This window comes from Amblyomma mixtum, chromosome 8 (assembly GCF_055824585.1).
Source record: "Amblyomma mixtum isolate Tamu chromosome 8, ASM5582458v1, whole genome shotgun sequence".
NCBI classification, from domain to species: domain Eukaryota; kingdom Metazoa; phylum Arthropoda; class Arachnida; order Ixodida; family Ixodidae; genus Amblyomma; species Amblyomma mixtum.
The window spans coordinates 10,600,104-10,614,322 of NC_143019.1; the positions used below are offsets into that span (position 1 = coordinate 10,600,104).

Consider the following 14,219-nt stretch of genomic DNA (forward strand, 5'->3'; position numbering starts at 1 on the left):
TCCTCGTTGCCTTGCGTGTACCGGTGGTGTGGTCGTCGCCGTCGTCGCTGGGACCGTGTCAGTTGTGGTCGTCGCTCTTGTCGCTGGGACCGTGTTAACTAGAGGGCGTTTTACCTAGGACTTTACACTATATTAGAGCGAAACTTCTACTCCCCGGGGTACGATGGCCTTCAATGGCTCACAAGGTCAAACCGAAGTTATGGCCGTGGTGGTATGGCCAAAGCTGTGGTAGTTTGACCACGTGATCGTATGACCATGACCATTGCGTACCTCCTTTGGTACGGGAGCAGGGCCAACAGCAGTCCGAGATCAGACAGTCCAGCCTGGAGCGTGCATTAGGCGATGGCCATGCGGCTCGCGCGTATGCCTGCCTCCTTCTTTACATACAGTTACATGCATTCTGTTTAATACGGACCACTCGTGTTGTCTGTGTGTCTTAGTTTTTATAGTCGTGCATTCAAATCAGTTTGCACATCACCCACTCCCCTCTGTTATGTCCTGTCCGCTTGGTATCAGGATATAAAGAAAAATAAATGATACTTGGTATTGTAAGATTCCAAGTGTTCTCGCAAGATAAGACTGTCAAAAGTCCGTCGGCTCTTTTTATTTTGTTATTTTTTTCGTGCGCACTTAAAAGCAAACGCATTCACTGGTTACGTATAGCTCTTCATTTTTTTCTGACATTCCTGCTTGCCCGTCCCGTGCTACCTTATCGTCTTACGGGCCGTTTTCCTTATCCGTTTTCCTGAGCGCCACAGAGCGCACGCATTTTCTCCGGATGCTATATACTGACTCCCCCCTACTGCGCCGCTGCTTTGTGCAGTGGAGCATGAGACAGAGGAAGGGTTTTCTTGGATGCATCTAAAACACTTCGGACTAAAACTTTCAGGTTTAGTTACGATTTTTTTTTTTTTTTTCAAAACGAAAGGAGCGCTGGACCTTTCGTATATTCCCCCTTCCTTGGCACTTCAGTGTGGGCACCGTGTATAGTAGGATATTCTTTGCATAGCATTTTTCCCTTGTTGTTTGGCCTACTTGAAACGTCCTTCGCCTGAGTGGCGCCCGTATACCGTGTCAAGAGCAATCATCTCACTTGTGCTCGAAGTAAATCATTCTTGTATACTGCCCCCAGTAGAAGCATATAAGAAAAAACACAAATCTCTGACCGGGACAGACTGACAGCTCAGACAAAAGAAATGGACCAACCCTCTTCCTGTGTTCCTTCGAACAACAACAACAAAAAAGATGGCCTAAAACCTTTATGGTTCTTTTTATTTCTTTTTTTCTTTCCTCGAGCCTCGTCACAGAATGGCGTGGACCCGGTGGTCTCTCCCCTTAAACGATGACGAATCGGAAATCCGTTCCCTCCGAACGTCACGGGGTGACACGGAGTCGAACTTATAAGGGAGATTTATGACGCGTACCCTTATTTAACGTCGACCGGTGAAAGTATCGTGCCTTTATTTTTTGTACGATGTCTGTCTACGGAGCCGACCCAACGGGATCGCGGAATGCTCGCTAGCTGCCATGGAGGGCATTGTGACATGTGGAAGGGGGCGGGAGAGGGCGGTGGCGTCGCGAGTGGTTTCACAGGGGAAACGACGTCGCTTGATGAGGGGGCGCTGATAACGGTGACACTGAATCCTGTCGAAAGGAAACAGAAAAAGCAGCTCGGCGCCGAAATGTCGCCGACAGAGTGGTCCAATACTTACACGACACTGCGGCGGCTGCAGCTTGGTGACAGAAGAGACCGTAAAAGTGTATCGCTTGACTTTCTTAAGTGATCTCGTCACACATCTAGGCTCGCAAAAAAAATAGAAGAAAATTGGGGACATCTTCAGGAGAAAGCCTTCACTGATTGACGATTGAAGAAATTGTGTCTTGTAATAAGACGGCAATGCGCGACTATAACGGATTTCGTCTCCTTAGTCCTTGCCCACGTGTCAACTTCAAAAGTTCACCTCGCCTCGCTGCGGTGGCTCAGTGGTTATGGCGCCGGGCTGCTGACCCGAAAGACGCAGGTTCGATCCCGGCCTCGGCGGCGAATTTCGATGGAGGCGAAATTCTAGAGGCTCGTGTACTGTGCGATGTCAGCGCACGTTAAAAAACCCCCTGATGGTCAAACAATCCAGAGCCCTTCACTGCGACATCCCTCGTAGCCTGAGTCGCTTTGGGTCGTTAAACCCCCATAAACCAAACCAAACCAAAAGTTCATTTCGTTCATGCAAGCGTCATTGTACGTGACCTTCTCGTGTTCAACCTAGAATACTTGTTAATAGTGCGCTGCTCAGTTGGTAGAGGAATTAGATCATCGTATCATAAAGAACCGCAATCATCGCGGCCGGTATAAGACTACGAACGAATTATTTTGAGAAATTATGAAGAAACGTACAGTTTACTCTTGGAGCACCAGAAAGACCGTACTTACTCGAGTAATTTGCGCTGTCGCAACTTTTTACTTAGTTTTGTGAACAAAGAAAAAACAACTTTTACTCGCATATTTTGCGCTCTCTGCTGCGCCAGACCATCAGCATGTACGCGAGTGCGCGCAATGGTAGACTTGGGAAAATCGGCGCGGCCGCGTCATCGTGTGCGGTTGCGAAAGGTACGAGTGACGAGGGTACGAATTGTGCGCGTCTACCCGGCTTGCTCGCGCTGGCGGTCGTCATCCCGGACGCACAGTTGCGCGCGCGCCCGAATACGAAACTATACCGAACAGTTCGCGGTTCGGTTCGCCGCTAGTCAACCGGGCCCCGGCGAGGGCCCCGTTTTATCGCACGTTATCTCTTTGGCCTCCTACTGCTGGCTGCGCGATTGTATCATTGCGCGTTTATTGCTTTGAGCTGCGCACGCGTCATTGTGCCATCCCGCGGTGGAACTACATAACGTGGAGCGGGAGGGGTTATGCGTCTTATAGTTGGAGTCAAATTTTTCTTTTTTGCCCAGCGGGCAGTGAGATATGGGAGGTGTAGGTTGCAAATACAGTATATATATGACCTTTTGTAGTTTTGGTGAGAAAGCACTACTCCACAAGTTTGTGGGAAGCTTGACCTTGACGGTGACCCATACAGAAATAAAATAATTAGAAATGAATATTGCCGCAACGATGTCTCGAACCTTCGGTGGCGGGAACAGATCAGCTTCGCTGGGCACTGTACGATAGCACTATACGCTCTTTACCGATCTTTACCGATCTACCGAGCACTATACCGATCTTTACCGTATCGCCAGATCATAGCCCGTTATTAATTAGGCCACATGCAAAATTTTGATGGTTATGTCCGGTTCCTTTGTTTCTGAAGGTAAGAACGTCTATTAAGGCACCGGTTTGCAGGTCGCCATTTAGCGTACTGGCGAACGCACATGCGTACAAAAAGTGTGATTTTGTTTGTTGTCGTTTTTCGTGCTGGAAGCGCCTGATTTAAAAACAGCGCGACTATGGTCTCAGCCCTTATCTGATGAACAAAGCCATGGGATAAACCTGGTTCGCGGCTCCACTATGTCTTGATTGGTTTATGATTTATAGGGGTTTAACGTCCCAAAGCGACTCGGGTTATAAGGGACGCCGTAGTGGAGGGCTCCGGAAATTTCGACCTCCTGGGGTTCTTTAACGTGCACTAACATCGCACAGTACACCGGCCTCTAGAATTTCGCCTCCATCGAAATTCGACCGCCGTGGCCAAGTTCGAACCGGCGTCTTCTGGGTCAGCAGCCGTGCGCCGTAACCACTGAGCCACCGCAGCGGCGCTTCTTAATCTTCCATCTGCGGCGCGAACATGTCTGGTCAGCTTAACCTCGATCAGGCTTTAACCTCAGTCTAATATCGTCATTAGGTGTGCCGACTGCTCAGCATAGCAAAACCACGAGCCAGCCAGTCTAAACACATGCTTTCGCATGCCTACTTGGTGTAACTACGATAAAACCGTATACCACTTTTTTTATTACGTGTTCAGAAAATTTTTGCATAATTTGCGCACCCCCTTTCTGAAGCCTTAAAGGGACTATGAAATAAATTTATTGAGATTACGTAAAGATAGGCAATCCATCACTCGTCACCCCAGCGCAAGAATTTTTGAGCTAGCATCAATAACAACGAAGTTATAGGCGATTCAAAATCACACTCCTCCTCTCCCCCCTCAACTCGTACGCGCGGGGCACCATAAAAAAAATAAAGAAAACAGCTCCGGGACTGGGCTCCGCTCATGAATACGTCATTCGCCGACGTTCGGATTACGACTTCCGGTTGTCGCACTCCCGAGGAGCAGCGTGCGTCGGCAGCGTCTCTCCGGTCTCTGCGCTTTCTTGGCTCCCGAACTCGCGACAGAAAGAGGCGGCAGAGGTAAATTGAAACCATACGCGCGAAGGCAATGCCTAGCTGGCTCGCGCTTGCCCGAGGGGGTCGCGCGGCGGCTCGAGCAGACGATTTTCACCGCTACCGGAAGTGTGCCCGTGACGTCGTAGCTGCCGCCGCTCGAGCGAATGACAGCGTGTGGTGGCCTGCCGACGTCATGGGACTAGTGACGTCTGTTTTCCCGATTTTGGTTCCAAAATGGCTCCCTACGAAGACACCAAATGGCCCGCGAATTTAAAAAAAACACGATTTTAAAAAATTCATAATAAATTGCCGGCTCAGTTCCGAAGACTCATACTTGGTGTCAATGCTTCTGAGCATCACTTCTAACATTTACAAGCGGCTTTTAATTCTTTGCATGGTCCCTTTAATTTTAAGAAAAAGTGTGCAAATTACGCAAAATTATATACGGTAAACGGAAAAATAGAGCATTCACGCGTACTTTGGATGCTCTTCGTATAGTTTTTTTTTCCCGATGTTGTTCACGGCCTGGTGAAAGTAATTGGTCAAATTGCGCTTCCGTGGTTTGTCTCCTAGCTCTTAGCATATATACAGCTATAACGTGAATCGAACCGAATCATAGTGCTGTGTCCGATCCGTGGCTGTCTCGCTCATTTCCTAGGACCACGATCCTGGGCAACTCCTCTCTCCTGGTGCACAACGTCCAGAGCTCGGACGAAGGGCTCTACCGCTGCGTCGGCGTCGGCCAGGACAAGAACGCCGCACAGCAGTCCTTTGTGGCTCGGATCAGCCTCGCCTGTGAGAATTCCGTTTGTTTTTTTTTTAAGCCGGTGCTTTGAGCTAGAGCGCATTCTTTCCGAGATGTGCGGGACAGCTCATACCAACGCGTAGCAGTGTAGTCTGCCTCCCTTACAGCTGCTATATTCATGCTCATGCTATTATCATTAAGATTGGTATGGGGCGATAAGCATGCCACGTCTTCAACGTTGTGGCCGCTGCTACAGTCAGATACAGCTCAAGAAGGCAGCGGCTTTTCCCCGTCACAGGACCCACTTCCAGCCAATGGCGTCGGGCGATTCTCATGGGCCTGCTTGCGCATTGCAGGGAGTGGAAGATGGAAGCAGATGGTCCGCTCCTTGTATTGTCGCGGCGCTCCCTGCATTGTCACTCTAGCGGGGTCGTGAGAATCGGCCAACGCCATTGGCTGGAGTGGGGTCCTGTGACGAGGAAAAGCCGCTTCGTTCTTGTATCCGACTATAGTTACTTCTTTAGATTTTTTTTTTATTTCATTCCCTGCTGGCTTGTTTTCGTCACAATACCGGAATGAAAATTTTGCGAGCATCTGCGATATCATTAGCATAAAGCGGCATTTCAGTGACTCTGCCAGGGGTTCTTAGCATCAACCTGTCCTGGGCTAAATTCTATGATGTCTCTCTAGTCATTTTAGCCACACCTATCCTTGAAACCGGTTGAGCTGTTCTCTTTTCACCTCTCCTGTCACCTCGCTGACGTTACCTCTCGCAGACCTGGAGGACTTCAAGCACGAGTCCATCGAACCTCCGCTGCCCGATGACCGCACCGTGGTGGTTCCCAAGGGCGGTCAGCTGGAGCTGCTCTGCGTGGTGCCCGATGGGCAGCCCCGGCCCCGCGCCTGGTGGGAGGACCCGTCAGGCCACACCATCGGCGACAGCGGCCGCGTCCGGGTCTCCGGCACTCGGCTCCTCATTGACGCGGCCAAGAAGGGCGACGCCGGCAACTACTCCTGCGTCGCCCAGAACATGGCCCACACACGCCGCACCAGCGTGGCGCTCTTCGTCGCTGGTGAGTCTTGATGGCACTTCAGTTTATACAGTCATCTCGCTTGCGGGAGAGAACGGCTTGAAGCAATGAAAAGTATATGGTACGGTGTATGGGGTGCAACGTCCCAAAGCGATGTGGACCGTGAGAGACGCCGTAGTGGCACCACTTTTGTAGCGTAAGCTACACTACGCGGTTTGGAAAGAGTAGTGTTTGGAAAGAGTTTCGCGTCCCCTCTGCACCGACCATACTGCGCATGCGCGGCAGCCGCGTGACGTCACGAGAGGCGCAGCTGCGTCGCCCTCGCCGCCGCCGGCGAGCGCGCTGCTCTCCGACGCTTCACCGGTCGGCGCATTCCAGAGGCGTGACGTCACAGTCTCGGCAGCCGCGCCGGAGCCGCGTGCGCCCGCCACTGTGTTTAGACTGCTGCGTGCTACTGCGCATGCGCGAGGAGGGCGCACCGCGTGTATACAATGTGCGGTACATGCGGTTGATGCAGTGCGCTCTACATGGAGATTAAAGAGAGTCAGGCCATTGCCAGTCGCCGGAGATGACTGGAAAACCTCAATTCCTCAGGCCCCGAGGTTGTCGCTTGGCAGTTAGCCGCTTATGCTACGTATATCCTTGCATAGCAGAGCTAAGCCACTGCCAAATTTTTTTTGACTCTGACGAACAGAACAGTGCAGGGACGAGATAGTAAATGACTGTGCAGCAGTGTACAGTTTTCAATGCCGTCTCTTTTTTCTGCTGAGGTCACACTTGCGCGCCATTTTGTTCACCTGACCCGGGAATTCGTTTATGAGTGCACACTGCCCGCGGCGGGCCAAACGCCGCCGCCACTTCAACGTTGTCATCCCGCATATAATTCCTCGTAGTGGCCCCTTCCATCTCATCGCACCCGCTGGAGCTGACCGTGGATGAAAGCGAGGAGACATCGCTCATCTGCGCCTTCTCGGGCTCGCCGGCACCCGTCACGCGAGTCACGTGGCAGCACGACGACAGGCCGCTGCGACCCGCCGGACCCCCGGGCACGGGCGGTGACTCGATCGCGGCTGCCGTGAGCAACGGCGGGTCGGGCCACTTGACGACGCACCCCAATGGGACGCTGCACATCCGCAACGTGGGTCTGGGGGACGCGGGCGACTACTTCTGCAGCGTCAACACCACCGGGTTCCCTGTACAGACGGCCAAAGTGGCCACACTGAATGTCCGTGGTAAGCACTTGCTGAGGGATCCAGATCGGGTTTATTTTAGTTTCCAAGCAAACTGATGGAACATCTTCACTTGCATCAGACAACCAGCAAAATTTGCTCGTCCTCTTTCATCAAACCTTGAACAGCCAACAGAGAGCAGATTTCTTTGAGTGACCATTTACCTGCTTTTCTTCTAATAATTAGAATTATATGAATTTGGGGGGTCACTGGAACTCGTAGTTAAACTTGTCACCACCTAAGCAGAATTCATCTTCAACTCAGCTAATCCGACAAAGCTGCATGACCTTTTGTTGTTGGCGTATGATTCACCAAGGTGAAGGTTACTTGCAGTCGTTTCCTCTTTATGCTCATACTCCACATCATACAACTGTAGAACGCACTGTTGTCCTAAACACGCTAAGCCTAACCTCCTTCCTCTTTGTTGTTTTCATCCTTCCATTAACCTCGCCTCTCCTCTTCCTTTTCTGCCTCGTCATCGTCGTCACGGTTACTACAGAGCGTCTCAAGTTTGTTCCGGCACCGGTGAGCCGTAACTTGGAACTGGGCTCCAACGCCAAGGTGTACTGCCGTGCTCGGGGCAGCCCTGTGCCCATCGTGCGCTGGATCAAGGAGGACGAGAGCCGCCAGCAGCCATCGCTCGAGTGGCCGCCACACATCCGCGACGAGAACGGCACGCTGCGCTTCCAGGGGGTGCGCGCTCAGGACGCCGGCCGGTACACGTGCGTCGCCACCAGCACCCAGGGACTCATCAACGCCACCGTGCGCCTGGACGTCATCAGTGAGTGGCGAGATGTGGCAAAGGCTATATCTTCTTCAGGGGGGGGGTGCTGTCTGGCTGTTCCTTTCATTCTGCTCTCTTTTTACTCCCTCAGTAGGAAGGGTGCATTCTGTGGGTAAAAAGTCCAATCGATTGTTGCATGGGCGTTTTTATATGAAGATTGGAGTGGAAGTACAGAAAACAACCGTTGTGTACCCTAGAACCCAGGCACTCATTAATGCTTCCTTGCACCTGGACATCGTCTGTGTGTGGCGGGATCAGGGACAGTCTATATCTTATTCAATGAGGGGAAAGGGGGGCAGTGGCAGGTTTGGGTGTAAATACAGAAACATCCTTTTGTAATACAGTAAACACTCTTTTTGCTCCTTCAAACTGAGGTTAGGGGTAGGAAACTCCAGTTAGTTTCGGTTTTAACTACTTCAGCACACCCTCGTGACTGAAAGATAACTAAGAACGAATAATTCCTGTGTATGCATGCAATGCTAGAGATTCCAGAGATGGCCTAATTGTCTTAGGCATCGTCAAACGAAGGAAAGATGAAGTGCCAGGAGAAGTGGCTCCAATTCAACAGATGGCACACAGGTAGCGTTCGCTGGTGCTAACTTGAGCCAGTTCCGCCTGTATGCGTCATGCTTGAAATCGGTCACCAAATGGAACATACTGTACCTGTCGACGAGGAATACTCCCAATCAGCTGTGCTGTCAATTCCTATTATCGAGAATATTGATTGTTGCCAATTTTATCAATACGGGTGCTTTTCCGCTATTTTCCTACTCTCGCTTCACTCCTTGTTCACTCCTTTAGGAGGGAGGGTACCGTCAGAGACTCGGCCAGTATAATTGGTGTTGACTATAATCAGGTACAGGTGTAAAAACAGTGATACTTTTTTGCACTCTTTCTTGCGCAAAATATTTTTTGTTTGGGGGCATGGCCTTGTGGCTTCTCATTATGGACACAAGCTTATCAGCTGATTATGCCATAACAGCTTTCTCGACTGTGTGTTGTTCCGCAAGCACACATAGAGCACTGTCCACAGCACAGACGTGCTTTGAGGGGCATGGCTACTCTTCAGGTGCTTTAAATTTTCTATTTCAATGCACTCGGAGACTGACAGATGCTCCTTGATTCCCCGCCACTGCAGTGATGCCTCGGTTCACGGTCCAGCCATCGACGACGCGTGCCGTGGAAGGGTACAGTGCCATGCTGCACTGCAAGGCAACGGGCGACCCGGCGCCCACCATCCAGTGGGACCGCAACAACGTGCTCAACAACTTCGACCCGCAGCGCTACCGGGTGTTGGACAATGGCTCGCTCTACATCTCCGAGGTGCACCGGGACGATGACGGCAAGTACGGCTGCACGGCTGGCAACAGCGGAGGCCTGCGCCGCGTCGAAGCCAGCCTTGTTGTCCTGGGTGAGCATTCACTCTTGGTTTCAGTCACGGTGTACTTATTAAGAGCTCTTTGGTCATCGCAGTTGCGAAACTCCGCCCCAACACCTGACTAGAATTGCGTAATTGTGATTCAGGGATCACTCAGTGATCACTGAAGTTTTCCTTGCGGCAGCGGTGCATCTGGATGGCCCTCGAAAATTTCGATGGTCATTAACTCAATGGGCATTGAGGTTGCCCATGTGACAGGGGTATAAGGTGACTGGAACAATGCAGCACATATTGGAGCAGTAGCGGCGCGGTGAGAAACTCTTCACAGGATACGACCCACTTGTTCACCGAGCGGAAATTCGACAGTTCATCTGCAGGATAGTACGCGAAACGTAAAGGCCTTGATTTCGTTCTGTTAAAGTTCAAAAGACACCTTTAAAGGGACCCTGAAATGATTTTTATGGGCATATTCTAGTGTAACAGATTTGTACAGGTGGTCTTTGTGGATATTCGAGTCACATTTGAAACCTCTGCGTCAACTCGATAATTTAGAAATAATGTTTAAAAATTGGTGCTCGCAGTAGCTTGCAACCAATTAGGGCGACACACCTCACCGCGCGTCCACTAACCTGATGACATCAGTGGGGTCTCAGTGCGCAGACGGGGCTAGCCTGCTCTGGGGCTGCAGTGCTTCGCATGTAGATCATCGGTATTTATAATCGGTATTATCAGCATCGCTCTGCAGTGCCGCCGCGCAACTCTGAGGGGCCATCACTTCATCTGTCTCCTGCGAAACCTGGATTGGACTTGTTCGCATAGCACCGCAGATCTTCGAATTAACCGGGCTGGTGAACGCCGCTGCTTCAAGACATCGGTCAAATTTACATTGGAAATTATGGGACTGCAGAAATTCTTCAAATTATCCAGGATTTCGAATTATCCGAGTTCGAATTATAGAGGTTTTACTCTAGGTGGCACCTTAAAGTTGTAGCAGATGCGAGATGCGATTTTGGCACAGAGACCAGTATTATCTCAGCTCTGTGCGCATGAAGCTGCCCCTACCAGTAGTGTATTGATGAATGCATTTTCAGTGCCTGTGCAGGAGAGCTCTCAACCTCATCTATGCTCCTAACTTCAACTAATCTACTATTTATTTAGTAAAAAAAAAAGAAACTTGGCTTTTGGACGAGAATACATCTAAATTTCACATAGAAGCAGAGCATGTAGCTTCTGCGTGAGCAAACGCTGCCTTCCTCGCTGCACAGATTCCGAGGGATACTCATCGGGCAGCCTGCCGGGCGTGGGAGACCCCGGCGAGAACACCATGGCGAAGACCGTCACCATCACCCTTGGCGCGGCAGCCATCTACATGATGCTCGTTATGGGACTCATGATCTGGTGCCGCTTCCGCCGGGCACGCAGGAAAGCCATGCTTCTCCTACAGGTCACCTCTGAAGGTGAGACCGCGAACGTGATGGATTCAGGTGACGTGCAGGGCAAAACTCTGTAGCACCAGTGAAGGAATGTAACGAACTGGAATGTCGACCATGTTATGGTACTCACATGCTGCATGAACGGTAATAAGGCATAAAGTTTGTTAAATTAAGGTGGCGCAATGACGAAAAGGTTATGGGAAGGAGGGAGGCCATAATTCAACTACGGAGGCCATCATATGAGGGTTCACAGCAAGGTAAATGTCTCTCTTAATGGTGCTTAGCCGAGTCCACTGCAACACTGAAATGAAAAGAGAACTTCAAGCTAACTTTACATCCAAATGGTATCCGGAACACGGTGCGCCGTCTGGGTCTTTGAATTGAGCAGCACAGCATATGGGCGTTTCATAGTGAGATGTTAATGGGAGCCCCCCGTGGGTCATCGTGCAACTGAAGCTTGTTGTAGATGGCTTGCAGGACCTATTTCAAGAATGTGACTAAGACCATCTATAACCCGTTTTAGACAGTGCTATACCAGTACTGCAAAGAATCTAATGTTTTCATCTACCCTCGGCCATGGTAGAGACTGCAACTTTTTTTATTTTTTTGTCTTGCATCAAGCCCTTTTTAACCAACAATAACTGACTAATAGCCTAACATCATACTTTACCAAAGACGTAAACTGATGGCCTTGTCAAACGGACGTTGTTCTGTTGTGGTAGCCACCTTGGGAGCTTTGAGGGCAAGAATGATTGTTGAGCTCGCTGAATGCAATCATCAGCAGTAGCTTATGCTTCGGGTACGTCATTGCTGCCTCTGAGTAGCCCAGATGCAGCACGGAGTAAGTGCCTTAAATATTGAAATTCATGGACCTCATAGTGCGCTCATTTTTGTGCTTTCTAGTGGCAAAGCCTGACGACGACACCATCGCGCCGACCGAAATGCACGACAAGCCGATCATCGCCGGGTTGCCACCAGCGCGGGACTCCATCGTGGCACACAGCGAGAACAACACGGCCGCCGCCGCTGATGCCCTGTCGCACAGCTCGGGGTCGCATTCGCAGCAGTCTCGGCGTAGTCGTAGCTCCTACGACCGGTTGCAGTACCCGCGCCAGGATCTGCACACAATGATGCTGCTCGGTCAGTGTTCAGTCATTCCCCATTCTTTGTTAACATATGCAGCCGAATGAAACCCAGTGGGCACTAAAACTTCCCTGAACGTCCTAGGTATGTCCTGTGAACATCCATTGGCGTTTCAGTGAACATGATTAAAACTCCCAGGGACATCCTGCGGATGTAATGAACATCCACGATACGTCCGAAGGCGTTCCAGTGCTTATTGGGATTATTAGCGTGCTGCATGCAAGTTTTCTGAGGTAATGTTACAATGTAATGAAATCGCACATAGAAGAGAGAGCCGTTCCTGCCATCATTTTTTGTTTGTATTTTAGGTAGAAACTTCAAGGGGAGGGAAGGCAGAAGGGGAACAGCGGGGAGGCTCATCAGGGGAAAACATGAATTTACTAACATGCACTGGGAGAAAGGAATATATGTATACAAAGAGGATGAAAAAAAAGAGAGCTGTGTAAAAAAAGAAGTTAGAAATCAAGTAATGACATCACACAGCGAAGTCGTAGCCTGTCGCAAAGGCGTGATGCTTTCACGATGCAGAAGAGTGCATGGGAGGCCTTCAGAGCCAACAAGTGCTGAAATGCATTGTGCAAACAATCTCGTCACTTTATCCAACTGTCTTCACCAAGAGTTGGCCATAAATATGCCCCTTCCCTGCTCCTTTTATCCATGTTCATAGATAATTCACAGATCTGTGTAACTTGTTGACAGAACAACAGGTCTCCTTAGATTTATCCATCCCAAAAACCAAAAAAAATGCTTGTTTATATCAAATTAGTGCACCCAATATCTTTTGCTATTTGTAACTGCCGGACAGTCTGTTGAATGCATGGCTTGTGCCTGGCATTCCAGGGCGAGGCGAGTTTGGTGATGTGTTCCTGGCCAAGGCACGGTCCATCTGCGAGGGTGAGGCCGAGACGGTGGTCATGGTCAAAGCGCTCCACTCCCGGGACGAGTGGGCGCACGCCGACTTCAAGCGCGAGATGGACATGTTCCACAAGCTGAGCCACGAGGGTATCGCCCGCCTGCTCGGTGTCTGCCGCGACGTTGAGCCCTTCCTGGCCATCATGGAGTACACTGACTGGGTGAGTGGTCGCCATATGCTAGGTGTACTATGTATTCACGTGGTGCCGGTGGGCTTCGGTTTGCGCACGGGACCCCTGACTGTAAAGAGTCCCCGTAACAGCTTTGAAGGTGGCTATAAAATGCAGGCATTATGTAGAGTAAAGGCTATTGAGCTCACTCGCCTTGTACAAGTCCTCACAAGCAAGCCGATCATTTATAAATAATTGTTAAAAAATTCCTATTCCCGCATTTCGCGGCAATGGCCGGTGCGGTCTCACATGAAATCCAACCTTGTGACATCATATGCTAGCAAGACGTCAGTTATGAGGGCCCTTAATGGTTCTCCAGGAACTGCAATGACATTCGTAGACGAAGAAGGAGGGGTGCACGGCTGGCTGGAGACAGCGGCGAATGGCTCCCTTTCACTCTCCCCTTTATCACCATGCGGGGGGGGGGGGCAGCGAGCGCCAAAAAAAAGTAGACTGAGCCAGCCGGATGGCGTATCTGTGGGTGAAGCGAGGTCCCGGCCTGCAAATATTTTTTTTTCTGGCTTTATGCGGTGTACGACTTGCGAAGGAAAATGCGAAGGTTCATGTTTTTAATCGCCGTTATCTCTGGTGGTACATAAGATATAGCGAAAATTTTTGTGGAGGGATGGCGAGTGGTTCATTATCTGTCAGTCTTCAGGGTTTGATTTTTCTTGCCCCATGTGCAAACCGTTGCAGGGATCCTTGAAGTACGCTTAAGCACCCCAAATTACATGCCTCAGCCACATTTCGATGGAGGCGAAGGGAACCCATAAGCTGTGTGCTGTCAGTGCATGTTAAAGGACCTTAAGTACTCAAAATTGATCTGGAACCTCCACTGCATCACCACTTTTTTCTTTTATGCGAAGCATATTACTAGAGCTACATTACAGCCCGTCGAGCGCGGCGGTGGAGCTACTATGACCACGTGACACCACGTGACAGCATGACGTCACAGCAGAGGAGAGATGGGCTGCCGGCTCGCGCGGTCGGCCGCGGCGGTGGAGGCTCCACATCAGAGGCGCTGCAGCTGACCACGTGACGCTACAGCAGCGGTATAAAGCTGAGCTTGCCTCGCTCTC

At 50.5% G+C, this 14,219-nt stretch overlaps 1 protein-coding gene across 1 annotated transcript in view; it reads left to right on the forward strand.

The window, feature by feature from the left end:
• The window catches only part of LOC149331297 (inactive tyrosine-protein kinase 7-like), a 168,551-nt gene that overhangs the window by 145,806 nt on the left and 8,526 nt on the right, over nt 1-14,219 (forward strand). The window contains exons 5-12 of the mRNA XM_089556440.1: nt 4,974-5,110; nt 5,837-6,133; nt 6,985-7,323; nt 7,820-8,101; nt 9,243-9,515; nt 10,748-10,939; nt 11,819-12,055; nt 12,899-13,131. Coding sequence (XP_089412566.1) covers nt 4,974-5,110; nt 5,837-6,133; nt 6,985-7,323; nt 7,820-8,101; nt 9,243-9,515; nt 10,748-10,939; nt 11,819-12,055; nt 12,899-13,131 — 1,990 coding nt within the window. The remainder of the gene's footprint in view (nt 1-4,973; nt 5,111-5,836; nt 6,134-6,984; nt 7,324-7,819; nt 8,102-9,242; nt 9,516-10,747; nt 10,940-11,818; nt 12,056-12,898; nt 13,132-14,219) is intronic.